The sequence below is a fragment of the Gossypium hirsutum genome, chromosome D11, assembly GCF_007990345.1.
Source record: "Gossypium hirsutum isolate 1008001.06 chromosome D11, Gossypium_hirsutum_v2.1, whole genome shotgun sequence".
NCBI classification, from domain to species: Eukaryota; Viridiplantae; Streptophyta; class Magnoliopsida; order Malvales; family Malvaceae; genus Gossypium; species Gossypium hirsutum.
In genome coordinates, this window is record NC_053447.1 from 60,899,689 (window position 1) to 60,917,972 (window position 18,284).

At 35.6% G+C, this 18,284-nt stretch overlaps 1 protein-coding gene and 1 long non-coding RNA gene across 6 annotated transcripts; one reads left to right on the plus strand and one right to left on the minus strand.

The window, feature by feature from the left end:
• Nucleotides 1-273: 273 nt before the first annotated feature.
• On the plus strand, nt 274-7,172 carry LOC107939319 (uncharacterized). Of its 4 annotated transcripts, none has more exons than XR_001695102.2 (5): nt 274-506; nt 745-918; nt 1,071-1,133; nt 1,216-1,578; nt 5,111-7,172. It is a non-coding gene; the product is annotated as an uncharacterized lncRNA (long non-coding RNA). The 4 variants fall into 4 exon arrangements; XR_001695100.2 differs by having other exon boundaries at nt 275-506; nt 1,071-1,578; nt 5,111-5,861; nt 6,544-7,172; XR_001695101.2 differs by having other exon boundaries at nt 275-506; nt 1,071-1,578; nt 5,111-5,395; nt 6,544-7,172.
• Nucleotides 7,173-9,898: 2,726 nt separating this feature from the next.
• LOC107939321 (probable serine/threonine-protein kinase PBL7) lies at nt 9,899-12,257 on the minus strand. 2 transcript variants are annotated; one of them, XM_016872648.2, is made up of 6 exons: nt 11,699-12,257; nt 11,377-11,618; nt 10,893-11,278; nt 10,431-10,563; nt 10,265-10,354; nt 9,899-10,185 (listed from the first exon to the last, which is right to left on the minus strand). In XM_016872648.2, exons 1-6 carry the CDS (start codon nt 12,024-12,026, stop codon nt 10,024-10,026), a joined length of 1,341 nt encoding a protein of 446 aa, XP_016728137.1. In that variant the 5' UTR covers nt 12,027-12,257; the 3' UTR covers nt 9,899-10,023. The 2 variants fall into 2 exon arrangements, with proteins under 2 accessions (XP_016728137.1, XP_016728136.1); XM_016872647.2 differs by having other exon boundaries at nt 11,377-11,621.
• Between the last annotated feature and the right edge of the window lie 6,027 nt (nt 12,258-18,284).

Here is an 18,284-nt window from a genome sequence, read left to right on the forward strand (position 1 = left end):
TATTTGATTTATTGGTTTAGTATATTTCATGTTAGTTTATTTTACTAAAATAAATTATTTGTGGGTAAATTAATTAAATTATTAGTTTAAAAGTATTTTTTATTGTTTTTTTGAAAAAAACTTCAAATTGGGCTTTATTTAAAAAACTTCAAAACTACACAGATAGACCTAAGAAAAAGAAAGAAAAGGAGCCCAGTTATAAGACTTGGCCCATCATAAGGAAAACTAAAACAAAATTAAAAGGAAACCTAATCGCCTAGGAAATTGAAAAAGGAAAAAAAATCTAAAACATATTAATGCTGCCGTTTTACCTGCCCAATCAGCATCAAATCATTACCATCTTGCCATTTCATCTATCTTTCCAAGGGTCTGCTTTAGTCAATTTGTTACCAACCCTTCTCAGACTCCCCTCATTTCGTTTTCTCCCCTTTCCTTGTTCAATCTGGTTCTCTCGCCCTTTCACTTTCCCCTTGTTTTTCTACAGCTTCAGGGACACTTCCGACTAGGTAAACTCCTTTATTTCTCTTCAACGTTTCATTTGCTAAGATATGCGAGAGACTATTTGCTAATCTTGGGATATGTTCAAATTTGTAATCCTTTAAGTTTAACAGTAGCTGATGAATGTCATGGATATATGCACTTACCAATGATTTGTCTGGGCTTTTTGTCTTGCATTTTCTTATTATTGATAAAGAGTCTCCTTCAATAATAACTTTTTCCCGTTGCATGTCAATGCCGATTTAGAGTGCTTTCCGACATGCGATTGCTCCGCCGCAAAGGCTGATGTAACCCGTTGATAGATCTCCGAGCATGATAGGAGAACTGTACCCTCTCTGTCTCTGGCCAATATTCCCACAGCCGATTTATTTTGTCTACCGTCATATGCTGCGTCGAAATTGATCTTAACAACCCGGTCAGGTGGCTTTCTCCATTTGTTAACAGTTATGGAAATTTGTGGTTTATTTTTATCAATCTCATTTAACTCTAATATGTAGCTATGAACAAATCTCCCTATTTCTTTTCCAGATTTACTCCCTTTTTTATATACTCTATCATTCCTGTCTCCCCAGATAGCCCATAATGCACAGCAAAAAATCCTACATTGTGATGCCGAACTCTGTGAAAATACCCGGGTTAGCCACTGTAAAAACTCCATCTGGTTATCTTGCAAACACTTAAGATATGATAACTCTCTCCACACTGATGCTGAAACAGGACATTCACGAAAGAGATGATCCATATTATTTGTTTCTGAGCCACACCGGGGACAAGCTGTTGTGTTCGTTAGCCTTTTAAGTAGCATATTAACTCATGTAGCTAGGAAATTCCATGATATCTTCCACACTGTAATTTTTATCTTGGAAGGAATATCCAGAAGCCATAATTTTTTTGTAAAAGTCCTTGTAGCCGACTTGTAAAGCATAAGCTCTAGGGTCATCTTCGATGCCTTGTAATAGTTTGTAGGCACTACGTGCTGTGTACTCGCCCGACGCTTCAGCTCTCCAGACTTGGAAATCTTCATGTGGTTCTTCAGCCAGCGGAATACTAATAATATTCTCAGCAACCTCCTCCGGAAAGGTAGACGCTATCAACTCCTTTTTCCATGTTCTACTACTTAAATCTATTAATTCCGCAACTTTAATATCATTCAAATTCATAATTAAAACTGGTAACCAGCCAAGCGATATATCTGGAACCCAATAATCACGACATACTGAAATATTCGTACCTCTGCCCACCTTCCAGCATAATCCTTCTGCTAGAACGCCCTTAGCAGCCCAAATGCTTTTTCATGTATACGAAACATTATTCCCCAACTGTGAATTTAAAAAATCAACATTTGGAAAATATTTTGCTTTTAAAACTTGTGCTACTAGAGAGTTTGGATTGTTCAAAATTCTCCACCCTTGTTTAGCTAGTAGTGAGGTATTGAATTGAGCTATATTTATGAGACCCAAACCACCATCTTCTTTAGGCCGACATAAGTACTTCCACTGACACCAATGGATACCTCTTTTCCCATGCGCTTTCTGCCACCATAATTTAGCAAAGATGTTTTCAATATCTCCACAAAGAGTCTTTGGTAATAAAAAGCATGACATGGCATAGGTTGGAATGGCCTGCAGTACCGACTTTATAAAGACTTCCTTACCTCCTTGAGATAGCATTCTAGTACTCCAACCATCAATTCTAGTAGAAATCTTCTGTTTTAAATGCTGAAAGGATTCTTTCTTACGTCTACCAACCACATTCGGAAGCCCATCGTTATATATTTGTTGAGATCCTTACCCCTAATATTGCTGAAACTTCTTCTATCTTTTCTTCTAAAGTATTTGTGCTACAAAATATGGTAGATTTATTGAAATTAACGCATTGTCCAGAGCACTTTTCATATTCCTTCAAAATTTCTTTTAGCACCCTAGCACCCATGTCTGATGCTTCTCCGAACAAAATGCAATCATCTGCAAAAAGTAAGTGTGAAATTTTTGGACTTCTTCTGTTGGCCTTTGCACCTTTTATCAATCCCGCTTTTAAAGACATTCTCATCAAAGATGATAATCCCTCATTACGCATCAAAAATAGAAAAGGACTCAGCGGGTCTCCCTGACGCAAGCCTCTAGATGGTTTAAATATTCTTCCACTTCTTCCATTTATATTATCTGCATAGGACGTTGTGGAAATAGAATTCATAACCAGCTCCTCCCAGTCCGTTGCACAACCCATTCGTAGCATCACTTCCTTCAAATATCCCCACTCAACCCTATCATAAGCTTTGTTCATGTCAAGCTTTACTGTCATGTATCCTTTTTTTCCTATGTGCTTCTGTCGAAAAGTATACAAAATCTCATAAGCTAGTAACACATTGTCAGTTATTAGCCTTCCCGAAACGAACGCACTTTGAACCGCATCAATACATCTTCCAATTACTGCTTGGAGTCGGTTTACAATTATTTTTGCTACCATTTTATAAATGATCGAACACAAACTAATGGGTCTAAAATTAACAATGCTTATGGGACTTGGGATTTTCAGAATCAACACTGTCTGTTTGATTTAAAGTACCAATACTTACACCATTATTTAAAATTTCCAAACAAAAATCTGTTGTTTACATACCTACGATATGCCAAAATTTCTGAAAGAAAATTGTTGGAAAACCATCATGTCCTGGTGCTTTTGTAGGTATCATTCCTTTCAATGCCACATACACTTCTTCTGCTAAATAAGTTGTCATTAGCTCTCTATTGACTTCTGTAGAAATATCTTTCCTAATGCCCGTTAAGAGATGGGGAAAATCCTTAACTTTATTTGACGTGAAAAGCTTCTGAAAGTATGAAGTAGCTATTTCATTAATTTCACCAACTTCATTAGCTTCTCCTCCTCCATATTGCTCCAGCTTGGATGGTATTTATGCGTCTTCGATATGTAGCAAACCTGTGAAAAAAAGCTGAATTCTTATCCCTTGCTTTAAGCCAGTTTGCCCTTGCCTTTTGTTCCTAATAAACTTCATCTTTATCAATTTCCATATTCAGGTGAATCTTAGTGTCAATAATTTCTGCCATCGTGTCATCATTCCTCTCTTTTTCCATTAACATATCAAGTTGTGTCGTGAGTTTTTCCTTCAGCCATTCTCGTTCTTTCTTAATCATTCTCGCCCATACCATTAGGTTTGCTTGTAATCTTTCAAGTCTCTCAACTACTGTGCTTATTCCTGACTCCCAAGATTCTTTGATTACTTTCTTGCACGTCTCCTCTATCAGCCACCACGCCTCAAATTTAAATTTTGAAATTCTCTTATGAATGTTTTCGCCATTTGTATTAAAAAGTGGGCAATAGTCGGACATCGTAGAGGTAGATGTTTGACGCTACCTGCCAGAAAAAAATACCTCCATTTATCATTTATCACTACCCTATCAAGTTTTTCTTTAATATTTATTTCCGACAGATTTCTTCTTTCCCATGTAAACCACACTCCCGAATATCCCAAGTCTTCTAATTGGCATTCTTCTAGAATCTCTTGAAAGGCATGTATTCTACTCTCCTCCCTTGGTATACCCCCACATTTCTCAAAAGAATACATGATCCCATTAAAATCATCGCCTACCAATCATGAGTGACTCTTATCTTGCCGTAATTTATTCAACAGATTCCACGAATCGCTCTTATTGTGGACATATGAAGAACCGTAGAACCCTGTAAATCTTCACTCTTTTTTAACCTTTTATTCTTTAACCAAAACATCAATATGATTCCTAGAGAAACTTCGTAAACTAACTTCAGCATCTCCTTTCCATGCTAAGCATAATCCTCCTCTCGAACCTTCTGCTTCAATATCAATTCCATTCATAAAACTGCAACTTCGTCTAACTTTTTTCATCCTTTGTTTATCAATTTTAGTCTCCATTAAGAAGACCATTTGGGGATTGTGCTGCTTTAGGAAATAACGCAGCCTTCTTCTCGCCCATGGACTCCCCAATCCATGAACATTCCAGCTTATAATTTTCATTGCGTCCGGTCGGCTTGCCTGCTGGCAGCGCCGACCTCAAAAAGTCTTGAATATCAAGTTGCTCAAAATTGTCTACATCACTTTTGAAAAGCCTTTATCTCATTCCTCTGAATTATCTTGTTTCAATCTTTTGATTCCATCTCTGTTTACATTTTCTTTATTACACCTTGTAAGATCTACATCCATGGACTTCCTCTTCCTCTTCCTCTTCCTCGTGTTATTCTCAGCCTTTTCTGTCATTTGGCGAGTGGATAAGTTCTTGTCCAGATTATCTTCTTCTCATATTGGTTTTGATCCTATTTTCCTGTACAATCGCTCAACTTCTCAGCTTCTCTTAACCTCGAAAAACTATCCTGCTTCTTTAGCACCTCCCCCCTCCCATCAATTCCATATTTTCCTATGACCCCCTCACCTCATTATTCTATCTGTCAAATCTTCCTGCATTTTTTGGCGACACTCTTTTACCTCCAATATAAGAACACTGAGCTCCCACCTGCTTCAACAAAACATTAGATTTCATGCTTTCTTTTCCGATTAATTTTGATTATGCTTTTAAAGCCAGCGAATAAGGAGGATTTTCACTGATTTTGCTTTTCCTTGCAGGTATTATCTGAGTGCAATTACTTAGCCCATGCCTCATTCTTCCGCATCCAAAACAGAACATCGGAAAATTTTCATATTTAAAAGGGACCCACACTTTACTAACATCATCAGTAGAGACAAAAATACCTCTTCGAAGTGGTCTCTGAACATCCAAGTTAATTCTGAGCCGACAGAAGTCTTCATTAATTTCAGATCTGAGAACCCCACCAAACGTGGCACCAATTGCATGCAATAGATCTTTCTTATCAAACTCTAGAAAACACGAGTCAATTTTCATCCAAAACGGTAATGAAATAAGCCTGATTTAATCTCTTTCCACCGCCTGACATAATCTATCAAATAGGATAATACTTTTTTCGAAAAAGCCAAGGTCTCCCCTCCAAAATCATCTCCAGATCTTCTTCCAACTCAAAAACTATCAAAAATAAGTTTTGTCCCACCATCTGAATCTTACACTTTTTCCTTGTCTTCCATATGCCTTTCATATGTGCCCTAAAACTTTCTGGGTTGTATAGTTTTTCTGTCTAGACTGTACATATCAATGTAGGTTTAAAACTTGGTACTACCATTTAACCATTGACTGATAATAGAACTAGTTCTTCTGGAAGAAGAGAGATCTCATCCCTCCCCTCTCGAACGTCACCACCGTCGCTTTCCTCTATCCTAAGCCGCAGCAGTTACTGCTTTCTCTAGGACTTTTAAGCAAAGCACTCTTGGGAGCAGAAAGAGTTTAAGAGAGAAACCCTACTCGGTATACTTTGTTATTGATAGTGTTTTTTTATTGTTAATTCATTAGTATCTTAGTTAGATTAAAAATATGTTTAGTTGTTAGTATTTTAGTTAGATTAAAAATCTCTATATCTGGCTAGACGTATCTAGGTTATCTTTAATTTTTGTTAGATTATTAGTAGAATGAGTTTGTTGGTTTAGTGATAAGATTTTAGCTCACCAATAGTCTTATGTTCAAAACCCTGTGTGTGCAAAAGGGAAATTTATTTTTGTTTTAAACTCTAAAGAAAAAAATCTAATGTGGATAACTGATGGAGTTAGTGGGTAGTTATTAAAAAATACAAATTGAGGGATTATTTCCTAATTTTTCTCCCTCATTCTATTGTCCCTATTCTTTCTCCACATTTCCCATACACATTTTTTTTCCATTTGCTGTATTGAGTGTTGGGAAAAAACCCTTTTTTTGTCATTTTCTTCTTCTCTGCTACTTTTCTTCCACTTTTGATTATATTTTTGCAATCCTAGCATTTCGATTTGCTGACCCTTGCTCTTATGACATCTTTTTACAATGGTTATTGTTTAGTAAGTTCTACGTATTTCATCTAGGAATTTTGTTTTTAGTTTCTCTACATTTTTCAAATAGAAATTTTGTTTTTGGTTTTTGGTTAATTGGCCAACCGGATGGTCTATTTGTTTGTGTTCAGTTAGGTAGGGATTTTGAGACGAACACTCCATCGACGAATTAAGCATTGGGGAATTGTTTCACCTTTGGGTAAGAATTCAAATACTTCAATTCAAGGGTTGATTGAGCAAACTGTTGCTTTGGTTGACACCCCTAACATTGGTGGTTGAATACTCTAACCGAGTAAGGGTCGAGTGCTTAATTTTGAATTGGTGTGGTTGCTAATTAGGTTGTTTAAACTGTTGTTTTAGGTTTTTAGAGTGTGTTGTATAATCATTTTCCAGAAATAGGAAGGTGTGTGACTCGAACTCGTAGAAACAACGACCGACAGAAAGTTGAAAAACTTACTGTCGACGTCACATGCCAAACTGTGTAGTCCACACGGTCTGGGATATTTAGGCCGCATGGGCCACACGGGCATGTGTAGGCCCTGTGTTAGGTTGTGTGGGCCATACGGGCATGTGGGTCTTTTTCTGAAAATTTTCACTTAGGCCTGTTTAACTCTAAAATTCGTAATTAGACTTTCTATAGGGTCCATATTGCTTAATAAGTCTTGAAAACAAGGTATCTATTAATATGCTTCTGTATGTGATGTGTTAAAGGTATGTTTTCGTTTTGCTATGTTGAGTATAAGCATATGATGTTTGAATATGTTTGATTTGCGTATCTTTGGGTTCTACTATATGACCATGCATGTGACGTTGGAAAAAAATGATTTGTTTATGTGGCATTTGCGATACGTCTATCCTGCTAAAGCATGGAATGCCATGCCTTCTGATCTCTGATATTGTACGACTACATGTTTTACATGCTTTTCATTCTAATTCAGTATATGCATGCCATGTCATATTGAATGGGGTTTGGGATAATATGGAAAGGAGGAAGCTCTAGTAGTTTAATGATCTGCACTATCTAGTGGTTTTTTCACATTTCCTCTGAAATGGGGTTCCAAACTCACCATTTCGGACACCACTAGAAAATGGGTTGTTACATAAGCTATACATGTAAGGAAATAATTTATACACATTTTTTAATTGGATATATTCACATTTTAAAATAAAACTTTACTTATAGGATTAATAAAATTATTTTTTTTATAAAATAATTTTTTTATTTCTTATATAAACTAAAAGGTAATAATAAAATTAAAACATTGATATACATATCATATTTTTAAAGAAAATGTTTTATAATATATTTAAAATTTATATAATTTAGAAAAATCATATTGAATGAATCTAGTAAATTGTTGTCTAGATTTATTCTTGAATTAACTTTTAAATGATTTTTACTATTTTTTTTAATTTTTAAAATTATTTAATGTTTTTATATATGTTAATGATATTTTACAAATTTATAAAAAAAAACTTAAAGATTACTTTTTTATAATTTAAAAAAAATTATGCCTGAAATGAATTGCACAATTGGTATTTGGACAGCCAATTGTCCAAGTTCATTCTAGTAAAAAAATTAAATAAAATTTATTGATTTTTGTTTATTTTTCAAAAAAAAATTTTGAACATGTATTGTCACGTTAGTGTTGTTAACTGCTACATCAGCATTGTAATAAACAAAGACAAAAATATTGGTCAAAGAGCTTAATTAAAAAACTTTGAGAGTTTAAAGACTTAATTGAATGCACTTTCTTTTTTCTTTTGTAAAAAGACTTAGTTAATTTTTATGCCAAAATTTAGATGCTTATATACTTTTTAGCCCAAATTTAATTACTTCAAATTCCAAAATATGAATTCCAAGTTGGAAACCTCAACTTCCAAAAAAAAGAAATTCATAATATTTCCAAGAATAAAATGTAGAAGAGAGGAATTGAAGATGAGTGCTTCCAATTTATAAGCAAGAAAACTCGAATTTTAACCGACAAATTATGTCGTCAAAAAGGATTGAACAAAACTACCCATGCAGGAGTTTCGCTGAAAACCTAAAAAAACTAGTAAAACCTTTGTCTCCAAATACATTTTAGGATCAGAGAATAGGATCCCTATGTATGTACGCGTGTATATATACAAGTAGTTAAAAGAAAAAAGGTGAAAAAAAGTTAATAGTGAAAAGATAATTTCATCATTTTAATAGCTTATATCTTTATAATTTTTAAAAGATTAAATTAAATTTTTATCATTTTTAAGGAGGCCAAAATATAATTTTATTTTTACTAATTTAAAATTTTTAAAATTTTAATAGGCCTAAATAATTTATTTTTTTTTTCATTTTAGTGGGGGTTGGGATCCCACTAGACTCCTTAAATACGTCCCTGAACGAAACACATCATTTTACGAATGATATTGTTTGAAAGAATAGTCACGTACCTAAAACTGATATAATTTTTTAAAATATAAAATTATTGATACCATTTTCACAATTATTTAGTGTGACACAGAAGTAAAAATGCTTCCAAGGTTTTCTTGTCATGCACTAGATTTACCATTTTTCAACTGGAGAAAATTAAGGTTAAATTCTACCATTAACCTATATGGTTTGTGAAAGTTACGAGTATAATTTATGTATTTTAGTTGATTATTTTTAGTTATTGTACTTTTTAAATTTTAAAATTATAGTCATCATCAAACATTAACTATTAAATTCATTAGGTTAAATTCTATTATTTTCAGTATGATGCCCCAAATATATTATCATATGGGTAATGTCATGTTAGCTTATTATTTCAACAATTAAAACTCTAATTAATTAATAATCGACTGTCATTTACGTTAAGAATGGAATTTTAACAACTTACAATAATCTAATCGAAAAATAAGAACAAAATCTAAAATTATATGCATGGTACATGATCCGTAATTAAATTTAACCAAATAAATTTAATTGCTATTATTTGGATCACGAATAAGATTTCCAATTCACTATCGAACTGTTTCTTACAACACACAATTCTAGCAGCTGCCTTTTTCTTTCTTTTTTAATGAAGCTTCCTCTTTGGTACTGTATCCAAATTACAAATAAATGTGAAAATGGTGGAGCTTCAACAATTATTATTCTGCTTTTGTCACTATCCGCATGGATAGTAATCATTTAGTACATAAAACATTTAGACATTTTAGATTTCAATGTGCCAAATGCTGTTAATTAGGGACAAGTCGGTTGTCTTTTGTACCTCAACACTATTATGTTTTAGTACAGTCCTTTTTGCTGCTTCATGTCATGTGCTTTTCGACTGCAAACCACCTTGATTCACACACACACACACACACTACAATACATTCAAACATCAATTATAGCTCTCTGTCCTGAATTCAACATTGCTCCACTAACCATAATTTTTGTCTCTTCATAGATAACTAGTTTATAGGTTTTTGTCAATTCTTTTTTTATCTTGAAATAATATTCAAGCTATTTTGATTCTGCCATTGGATCATGCATTATTTAATAATATTGCCTTTGTTAAATCCTCTTACAACAAATCATACAGCAATATGAATCGCAGTTACATGCTTCACCTGTTGTCTGGCTCAGCAATTTTGCAAAGACATGACTAATACTTCAGACCGGAGCTTTGACGATGAAATCTTAAGAAACCCGGGGAATTAACGGAATTGAAGTTTTTAGCTAAAGGGATCAGTGACTGTACGACATCGACCATTAGAGGTCGATAATCGGCTTCTGGTTGCACACACATTGCAGCAATAGCAGCCACCTGTGGAACATATATGAGCCAGATTAATACAAGTTCAGCACCAGCTATGGTTGAAACATATTGATATGCAGACTTAAACCTGAATTAGATCCTTTTTCGAATACTGTCCTTGTATAGCTGGATCAACCATTTCATCTACTTTGTCTCTGTTAGTTAGCCTTGGAAGTGCCTATCAAATTATCAAAAGTTGGAACATTTACTTAAAAACGATTCTAAGAGGGTTCAAGGCAAGATTATTTACTAACCCATGAAACAAGGACTTGTTCTCCTGGTGGTCTCTTGATATCAAGCGGCACGCGGCCGGTTAAAAGCTGTAAAAGCACCACGCCATAGCTGTAGACATCTGATTTCGTGGTAAGTTTGCCAGTTGAAGCATATCTGCAGTGCCAAAATTCATGGAAAAAGATTATTCTTACTTGCTAATGGTATACATTTTTTAGCTAGACTTAAATATTGTTTTTTTTTTATAAGATTCTGAAATTATAGGCATTGAATGTAAAATCACCCTCCAAATGGTCCAAGAGGTATAGGGTTCTTCTCTTCCCAAAACAAACTTTATTAAACACGAAAATGACAGCCGCTAAGGACCTTCGGTAGATGCCCCCCCATGTGCAAGTTTGAGTATAATATTTCATATTTTCAGTGGTGTCAGAGATGTATCTGATAATAAACAGATGCATGAGCATGGAACATGATGCAACACTCACTCGGGGGCTATATATCCGGTGGTCCGGGGAACGCGTGTCGAAATCTGACCGCTGGTCTTGTCTGAGCCCATTTTGGCCAATCCGAAATCGGACACCTTGGCTCGGAGGTGTTGGTCTAGTAATACATTGGTGCACTTAAAGTCACGGTGGATAACAGTAGGGGTAGCATGTTCATGGAGGAACTCAAGGGCTCTAGCACAATCAAGGGCTATCCTTAACCGGCTTCCCCAATCCAATGGCCTATATTCACTGCTGGGATGATGAAGATGATGTTGCAGAGTACCTTTGGGCATGAATTCAAATATTAGAAGCCTATGGTGTTGGTCAGCACAGTAGCCTAATAGCTCCACTAAGTAAGGAGAGTTCAAGCGGCTTAGCAGATCCACCTGCATATACAAATATAATAATCCAACCCCATGTGTTGACTTTAATAAAAAAACAGAAGAAGAATCTTAGAAGCATTTCAATGGAGTAATTAATTCACCTCCATCCTGAAAGCACGCTCCCCTTGCTTTCTGTCACGGTGAAGCCTCTTGATCGCTGCCACAGTACCGTCAGCAAGGACTCCTTTGTACACCACACTAGACCCACCATTGCCAATCACATTAGCTTCACTGAAGTTATCAGTGGCAAATTCCAGCTCCTTGTAAGTAAAAACTTGCACCCCTCTGTATGCACTTGCAGGTTTACGCATACTACCTCCATATAAACAGTTCCCTTTCACATCTGCTATATTTCCAAGCATCCCAAGATCAAAGAAGAAGGAAATGAAAATCACATGAGTTTTTGAAAATGGATATAGTTACCTGGACTAGCGTTGAAGTCTATGGTAGTAGGAGCAATGAACCTGCTGCTTGTATTATGGATGCCACTATTTTCTTTACAACTGCCATGTTTCTTGACAGATTTAAGTCTACGAAGCATTACTATAATTAGAAAGATGGAGAGAATCAAGACAAGGGAGATGATGGATATGATGATTATGATGATAGAGTTCAAAGGAAGGATGGTGGTGGTGCTATGTTGATGTCTTTGAGATATATTAGAATGGAAATGGTGATGGATGTGATCATCATAACTATGGTTTTTTTGTGGCATTGCAGTAGTAGCACTAGTGTTGCTGCTATCAACCATGAAAAGAAAAATAAAAAGGCAAATTGTAAACAAAAACGGGAAAGAAGAAAAAAAAAAGAGGGATTGAAAAGGAAAGAGGAAGAAAGAGAGAGAGTATTAATGGGGGAAAGGGTAAGGTTTTATTGAAGAAAGGAAAGTGTTGGGGAAGGGAGGTTTGCCTTTCTAGGAGGTCAGACTTAACTGATATGTATGGCCAAACACTAGCTCTCTCTCATCTCATTCCCCCTTGTGATAATGTAATAAAAACAAGTGTTTCATGTACTTCATTCGTCCATTCTCTTGTAATCTTCTAAGGAATTGTCATTGTCATTGTATCAGAATACGCTTGGAGTCTTTTGCTACCATTTCACATCATTGTTCCCATCATATCCATATCATTCGCTAATAATCTACCTGTATTTTGGAAAAATTGTGTAAAAAACAGCTTTGGACCACCCATTCATTCCTTCACTAATAAAAATCATGGCTATATATGAAAACTATCTCTTTGCTTTATGCTTGGGTGCTTTTTATGATAAGTTTGAAAAGAGAGGCTATGCTGGATTTTGTCACCACCAATCATATTGTGGTTTGAACCCATTTGTATGGAAAAAAAATGGCCCAATCAATGGAGGAGTTGTTTATGTTGCAGCACAGAGGTTTATATATACAGCAATGGCAGCATAGAATTCAGTGAAATGAAATATTACTGAACAACATACATGAATTCACTCTCAATCCTACATGCATTATAATTGAAGTGAAAGTTTATTATTACTGAATTGGCCATGACATATGTGTTATTGTCTGCAACAGTTTTTTGCATGTGAATATGTAAGGATTACCATTGCTTGAGCTGCATTTTGATTGAAAAGTAGGACCAAAGCCAGACTAATGAAAACAATATATACTGCATTTGCATGATCAACCTATAAAGCTCTCTTTCATATATGTCTATGACATCAAAAAAAAAAAAATACACTGCAACAATTCATGTGACCACCACCGCCCTTGGTTTTTGCTGATAAATACAATCAACTAGTAATCTCAATCAAACATTTGGTTATGCATCTATTTTATACTCTTGTATACTTAATAAGAAATGTAACACCCAAAAATTATAGGGTTAGTAATTATTAAGTCATCCTGAAATAAGCATTAGTATTAGTGGTTAAGAGCTTAGGAGAACATCTAAAGAATCAAGGTTTAAGCTTTACTTTTTGCATTTTTTCCTCTTTAATTTTCAGCAACTAGGAATGAAAATCAAACTAGCATAAGTACTAAATGTGGTAGATAATAACTAAGAATGAGTTTGGTTCAATGGTAAGGTCTTGGCATGTTTTGGTTCAATGGTAAGGTTTTGTCTTAAGTTCTATTCATGTCAACCCCATTTTTCATATTAACCTAGCGAAACGCCATCAATTTCCGTTCTAACAAGTCAAGATCAGTAAGCATTCTTGTTTCTAATTCTGTAGAACCTTAGAATTTTGGAATAGCATCATTTTTACAATCTTTCAAATCGATTTTGAACCTTCTTCGAGTTTTCTCGAAAATTTTGTTAAAGTTCGATAAATCTTGGATGTTATATTAATTCTTGTATTTTATAAATAGAAAGACCCATTGTAGGTGACCTGTATCAGATTTGGATATGAGGATCGTCATACGAGACCCCAAAAGTAAGATGTGTGTTCTTTTAGGCTTTCTTTACTTGGATAATACAAAAATACCAAAATGGTATCCCAATCCCATTATTTACGAAAATGGTATGGATTGAATAGTGTTGGGATGGAGGGAGATAGGGTGGCAGTACCACCATTATTTTCCCACCCAATCATACCCCTATCATTATCATATGATTTGTTTTAAATATATATTTAAATTTTGGAGGGCATAGGAAAGGCGACACTTGTATTTTGTGCCTATACACAGGTGAAACCGGGTTAAAATACAGGTTAGGGGAGTGGAGGGTGTCTGACAGGCAGCACCCGAGAAGAGGGTTACTGACAGATGACACTTAGTGAAGGGTTTCTTGCAGGCGGCACCCAGTGAACAAGCCTATTTAAGCAGTGTTTTCTTAATCGGTTTAGAAGATAAGAAGAGAAGAGGAAAAAAATTATAGAAGAAGAGAAAACAGAGAAGAATTTGTAAGGTTAGTATATATGAATTTTATTTTTTTACAGTATATATTTTTTTACGTAAAATATTGAGAAACTTAATTATTTTATAGATTTAGTATTGAAGATGGATAATCAATTTTTCATATGCCTTTATTTCGATGGAGTAATTTTGGCAACAACAATTGGATGTATATTTAAAAGTCGCTGACAAATAGCAATGAGATTTAATAAAAATGTCTCAGTTGATGATATGAAAGAAAGGATTGGCGCAAAATTTGTTAGACGTTATGGGAGGAGGATCTCGAAACTATACTACAAATTTCCAATTTCGACAGATCCCATCAAATTTACTGAAATGGAACTTATAGACGATAAAGATGTTGAGACAATGGTCACACTTTATTGCCGAAATCAGAGTGGCCAAATTAAACTGATTCATTTGTTTGCTAAGTTAGCTGATGTGGAACCAACTAAATATTTCACTCCATTAAGTGAAGAACACGTAGTTCAAGATCCGTGTACGGTGTTTTCGAGAATGCATATTGATAGGCGATCGACTATATGCGGGATCGACATCGATCTTAATGCTCCACCTACGTCTGAGAACCTTAAATCGGGTTCCCGTTTACAAATACATCCGGTGGTGATTGAAATCGATACGGATGGTGATAATGGATATGATAATAATGGTCCTTTTGATCACAAGGTTGAAGATTATATTGATCCTGATCTAGACGAGTTCACATATGATATCGAAGAAGAAGGCACGAATGACGATGGAAATGTTAACGTATCTTCAGTCAGGAACCCGAGTCGAGGCATTATAATACGCAATGATCCTAGACACACATTTCAATCATAAATTCCAATGCAGCACATGCATCCGAGTTCTCGAAGTACCCCGATATACTACCTGCTCACCAATTGGTCACAGATCTTGAACGTGACGAGTTATTCATGGGCCTAAAATTTGCAACCAATGAAGACTGCATATTTGCCATAAAATGGTACAGCATGAATGTGTTGATTGACTACAAAGTCGTCGTGTCTAAATCGACATTATATATTGAGGAGTGTTGGAGGTCGATAAAAGATTGCAATTGGTGAGTACAAGTCGCGTTTATCCAAAAGTCGCAAATATGGGACATCCAAAAATTTGTTGGGCCTCACAGATGCACTTCAACAAGTATGACGCAAGATCACCGAAAACTTGATGCTAAAACTATCTACAACTGCATGCCAATGGTGAAGGACATGTCGACCAATCCCGTTTTGGTACTGATTGTTGAAATACAAGAACGATTCAAGTATAAAGTGACATGCCGAAAAGCATGAATAGATAAACAGATGGTCATAGAGTTGTTGTACAGAGATTGGGATGCATCGTACAATAAGCTACAGGGGTGGATAGTCGTTATCTGTGAGTATGTGCTAAGGACTGTCATTGAGTTGCAGACACAACCATATTACGGCCTGGACGACCAACTACAATTGGGAAGAAGAATTTTCCACCAGATGTTCTGGACATTCGATCAATGCATGCGGGTCTTTCCCCAATGCAAGCCACTTGTGCAGGTTGATGGGACCTAGCTATAAGGAAAATATATGCAGATCTTACTTATTGCGGTTGCTCAAGACGGAAATTGCTTGCTTCTAATAGCATTTTCCATTGTGGAATCAGAGAATATGGAATCATGAGAATTCTTCCTAACAAAATTTTGGACGTATGTTGTTAGAGACAACAATATTTTCATCATATCCGATAGGTCAAATAGGTTTATTACAGTGATTAGGCGTTCCATAGAGATCTATTTACTACATTCGACACATCCCGACTAACTTTTACTGAGATTACAAGAATGCAGACTGGCAGAAACAAGTTGTGAGCATATGTAAAATTAAGTTTCAACATATGTTTTAAATGTTCTTAATACTTCCACAAATTAATTCAAAAATGTAACTTGTCTTTTCAAAATACATATGTAGCATATGAGGTAGAACAACACCGTTTCAGGAAAAAGCTTACAAAACTTGTGGGTGACATGCAATGTGAAACGGATTCTCCTTTTCGAGAGTGGTTGGGTATCATGGAGTCATGGAAATGGGCTCAATGTTTCGATTACGGGGCTCGATATGGTTATATAGCCATCAATCTGGCAGAGACGGTTAACTCCATGTTCAAACGAACACGACATATTCCAATTTCATATATTTTCTTAGTCGCGTTCAACAAGCTGGCAACCTTGATGCCAGGAATAGGGCTGAAACAAGTCAATCGAATGAAGGAGGGACACGTGTTTGTCGAGGAGGTTAGGAAGGCAATGGAAACAAACCGTCAGAGATCAAGGTCGATGAATATAGAAATATATTCTCAACAATTAGAAACATTTCAAGTAATAGAGTTCATCGGCTGCCGAACCAGTATCTCACCTAGGTCCTACGGAGTTGATCTCCAAAACAAACAGTGCGATTGCGGGAAGTTCTAGACACTTCATTACCCATGTACACACGTCATTGCAACTTGTGTTCACGCCTAGATCAATGCTGAACAATATATCGATGAGGTGTACACTCTCGAGTGCACATTGCATATTTAGGGAAACAAGTCCCCCATCTTGTGTGATTTGTCTACATGGGAAGTGCTTCTGTCGACTTTCAAGCTTGTCCCAAAAAAGATGTTACATTGGAAGCCGAAAGGTCTCCCGCATGTCACTAGGATCCGTAATGAAATGGACATGAGGGAAAAAACGGACCCTAAATTTGTGGCGTGTGCAAAACAGTTGGACATAACCATACTAAATGTCCATATCGAACCTTTCATATTGGAGAATCGTCTCGATCAGGTGAAATATGAATTAATGTACTCCATGTTCAAACTTGTAATAATTTTTTTTATGATTATGATGGAATTTTCATATTTATATTTTGGCATGAATAATGTTTTCAAAAAAATCAAAAGTTCGTTAAAAAAAATTAAGTCAAAAGTTATGTTTTGAAAAGTAATCTTTATTGAATGAATAATATTTATTAATTATATATTTTTAATTCGTAATCATTAAATAGGAAAAATATTTAAAACATTAATTTACTATAATTTAATTAATAAAAACTTGAAAATTTAAATTACAAACCACATGTAGTAAATGTAGTGTTACACACCCTTAAAATTGATGGTTCGATGGTGTTAAGGGTAAACCGTTGTGGTGCCCGACATTGACGTTGAGGGTGCTCACGGTGATTATTGTTTCACTCACCCCGAGCATCATTCACAGTATCCATCGACGAACCTTGAAGTGTGCCAAATATACTCGAGAAATCGTATGTCCTAAAGGTTTGCCCATGAGGGGTTGAGTACTGGGGTGGTAGTGAGCTGAACGTATCCAACATTATCGATGATATCAGATTCGGCTAACGTAAACTGGAATTGAGAATCTTCAACCGATATGCGTAGCTTGACAAGCCCAAAAAATAATTATCGACCCTCAAGCTCGAAGGATAAGAACTACCCTAGACTGTGAATAAGACCGTTTGGGTTTGGGTGCTAGCTCCGATTCAGGTGCAGAAGGCAAATATGGCAAGCAGTGCTAGATGTGCCCTAGTCGTTGCATGTGTGGAGGGACTAGCATCAATCGCCAACCAAATAAAAAAGGTTCCACACATGCCATGTACCAACGTTGGCACTCCTTTGAGGGTCGTAAATCAAATGCATATTCCATTTAAGGTCTCCACCCCATCCGATCATTCCACAATACAAGATATTCTTCATGCTCTAATGTCTAATTCTTGTCTTATTTCCCCCTTTTGTTAATTAAGTGTACAACCCCCAAACTCCGTAGTACATTTGGAATATGTTGGATGCACCTGAACTGTCACAGTACTCGATCCCCATTGTACCACCCGACTGTTGAGAAATTTAGCAGGGGTGACCACAAATATGAATGGATGTGAGCACAAGGGAATAATAGCTGTAATGTCCGGGAAGGAATATGGCATCCAGATGAATTACACAATTAATAACATCTTTATAGTAGCATGAGTCAAATTAAACAAATAAAGGAATTACATGTAATGAATATTAGTATAAATTACCCCCTTCCCAGCATGTGTCTCAATCATCTGTCAGTAAATCAGAAGCGTATATGACCTCTTGATACCTGGAAAA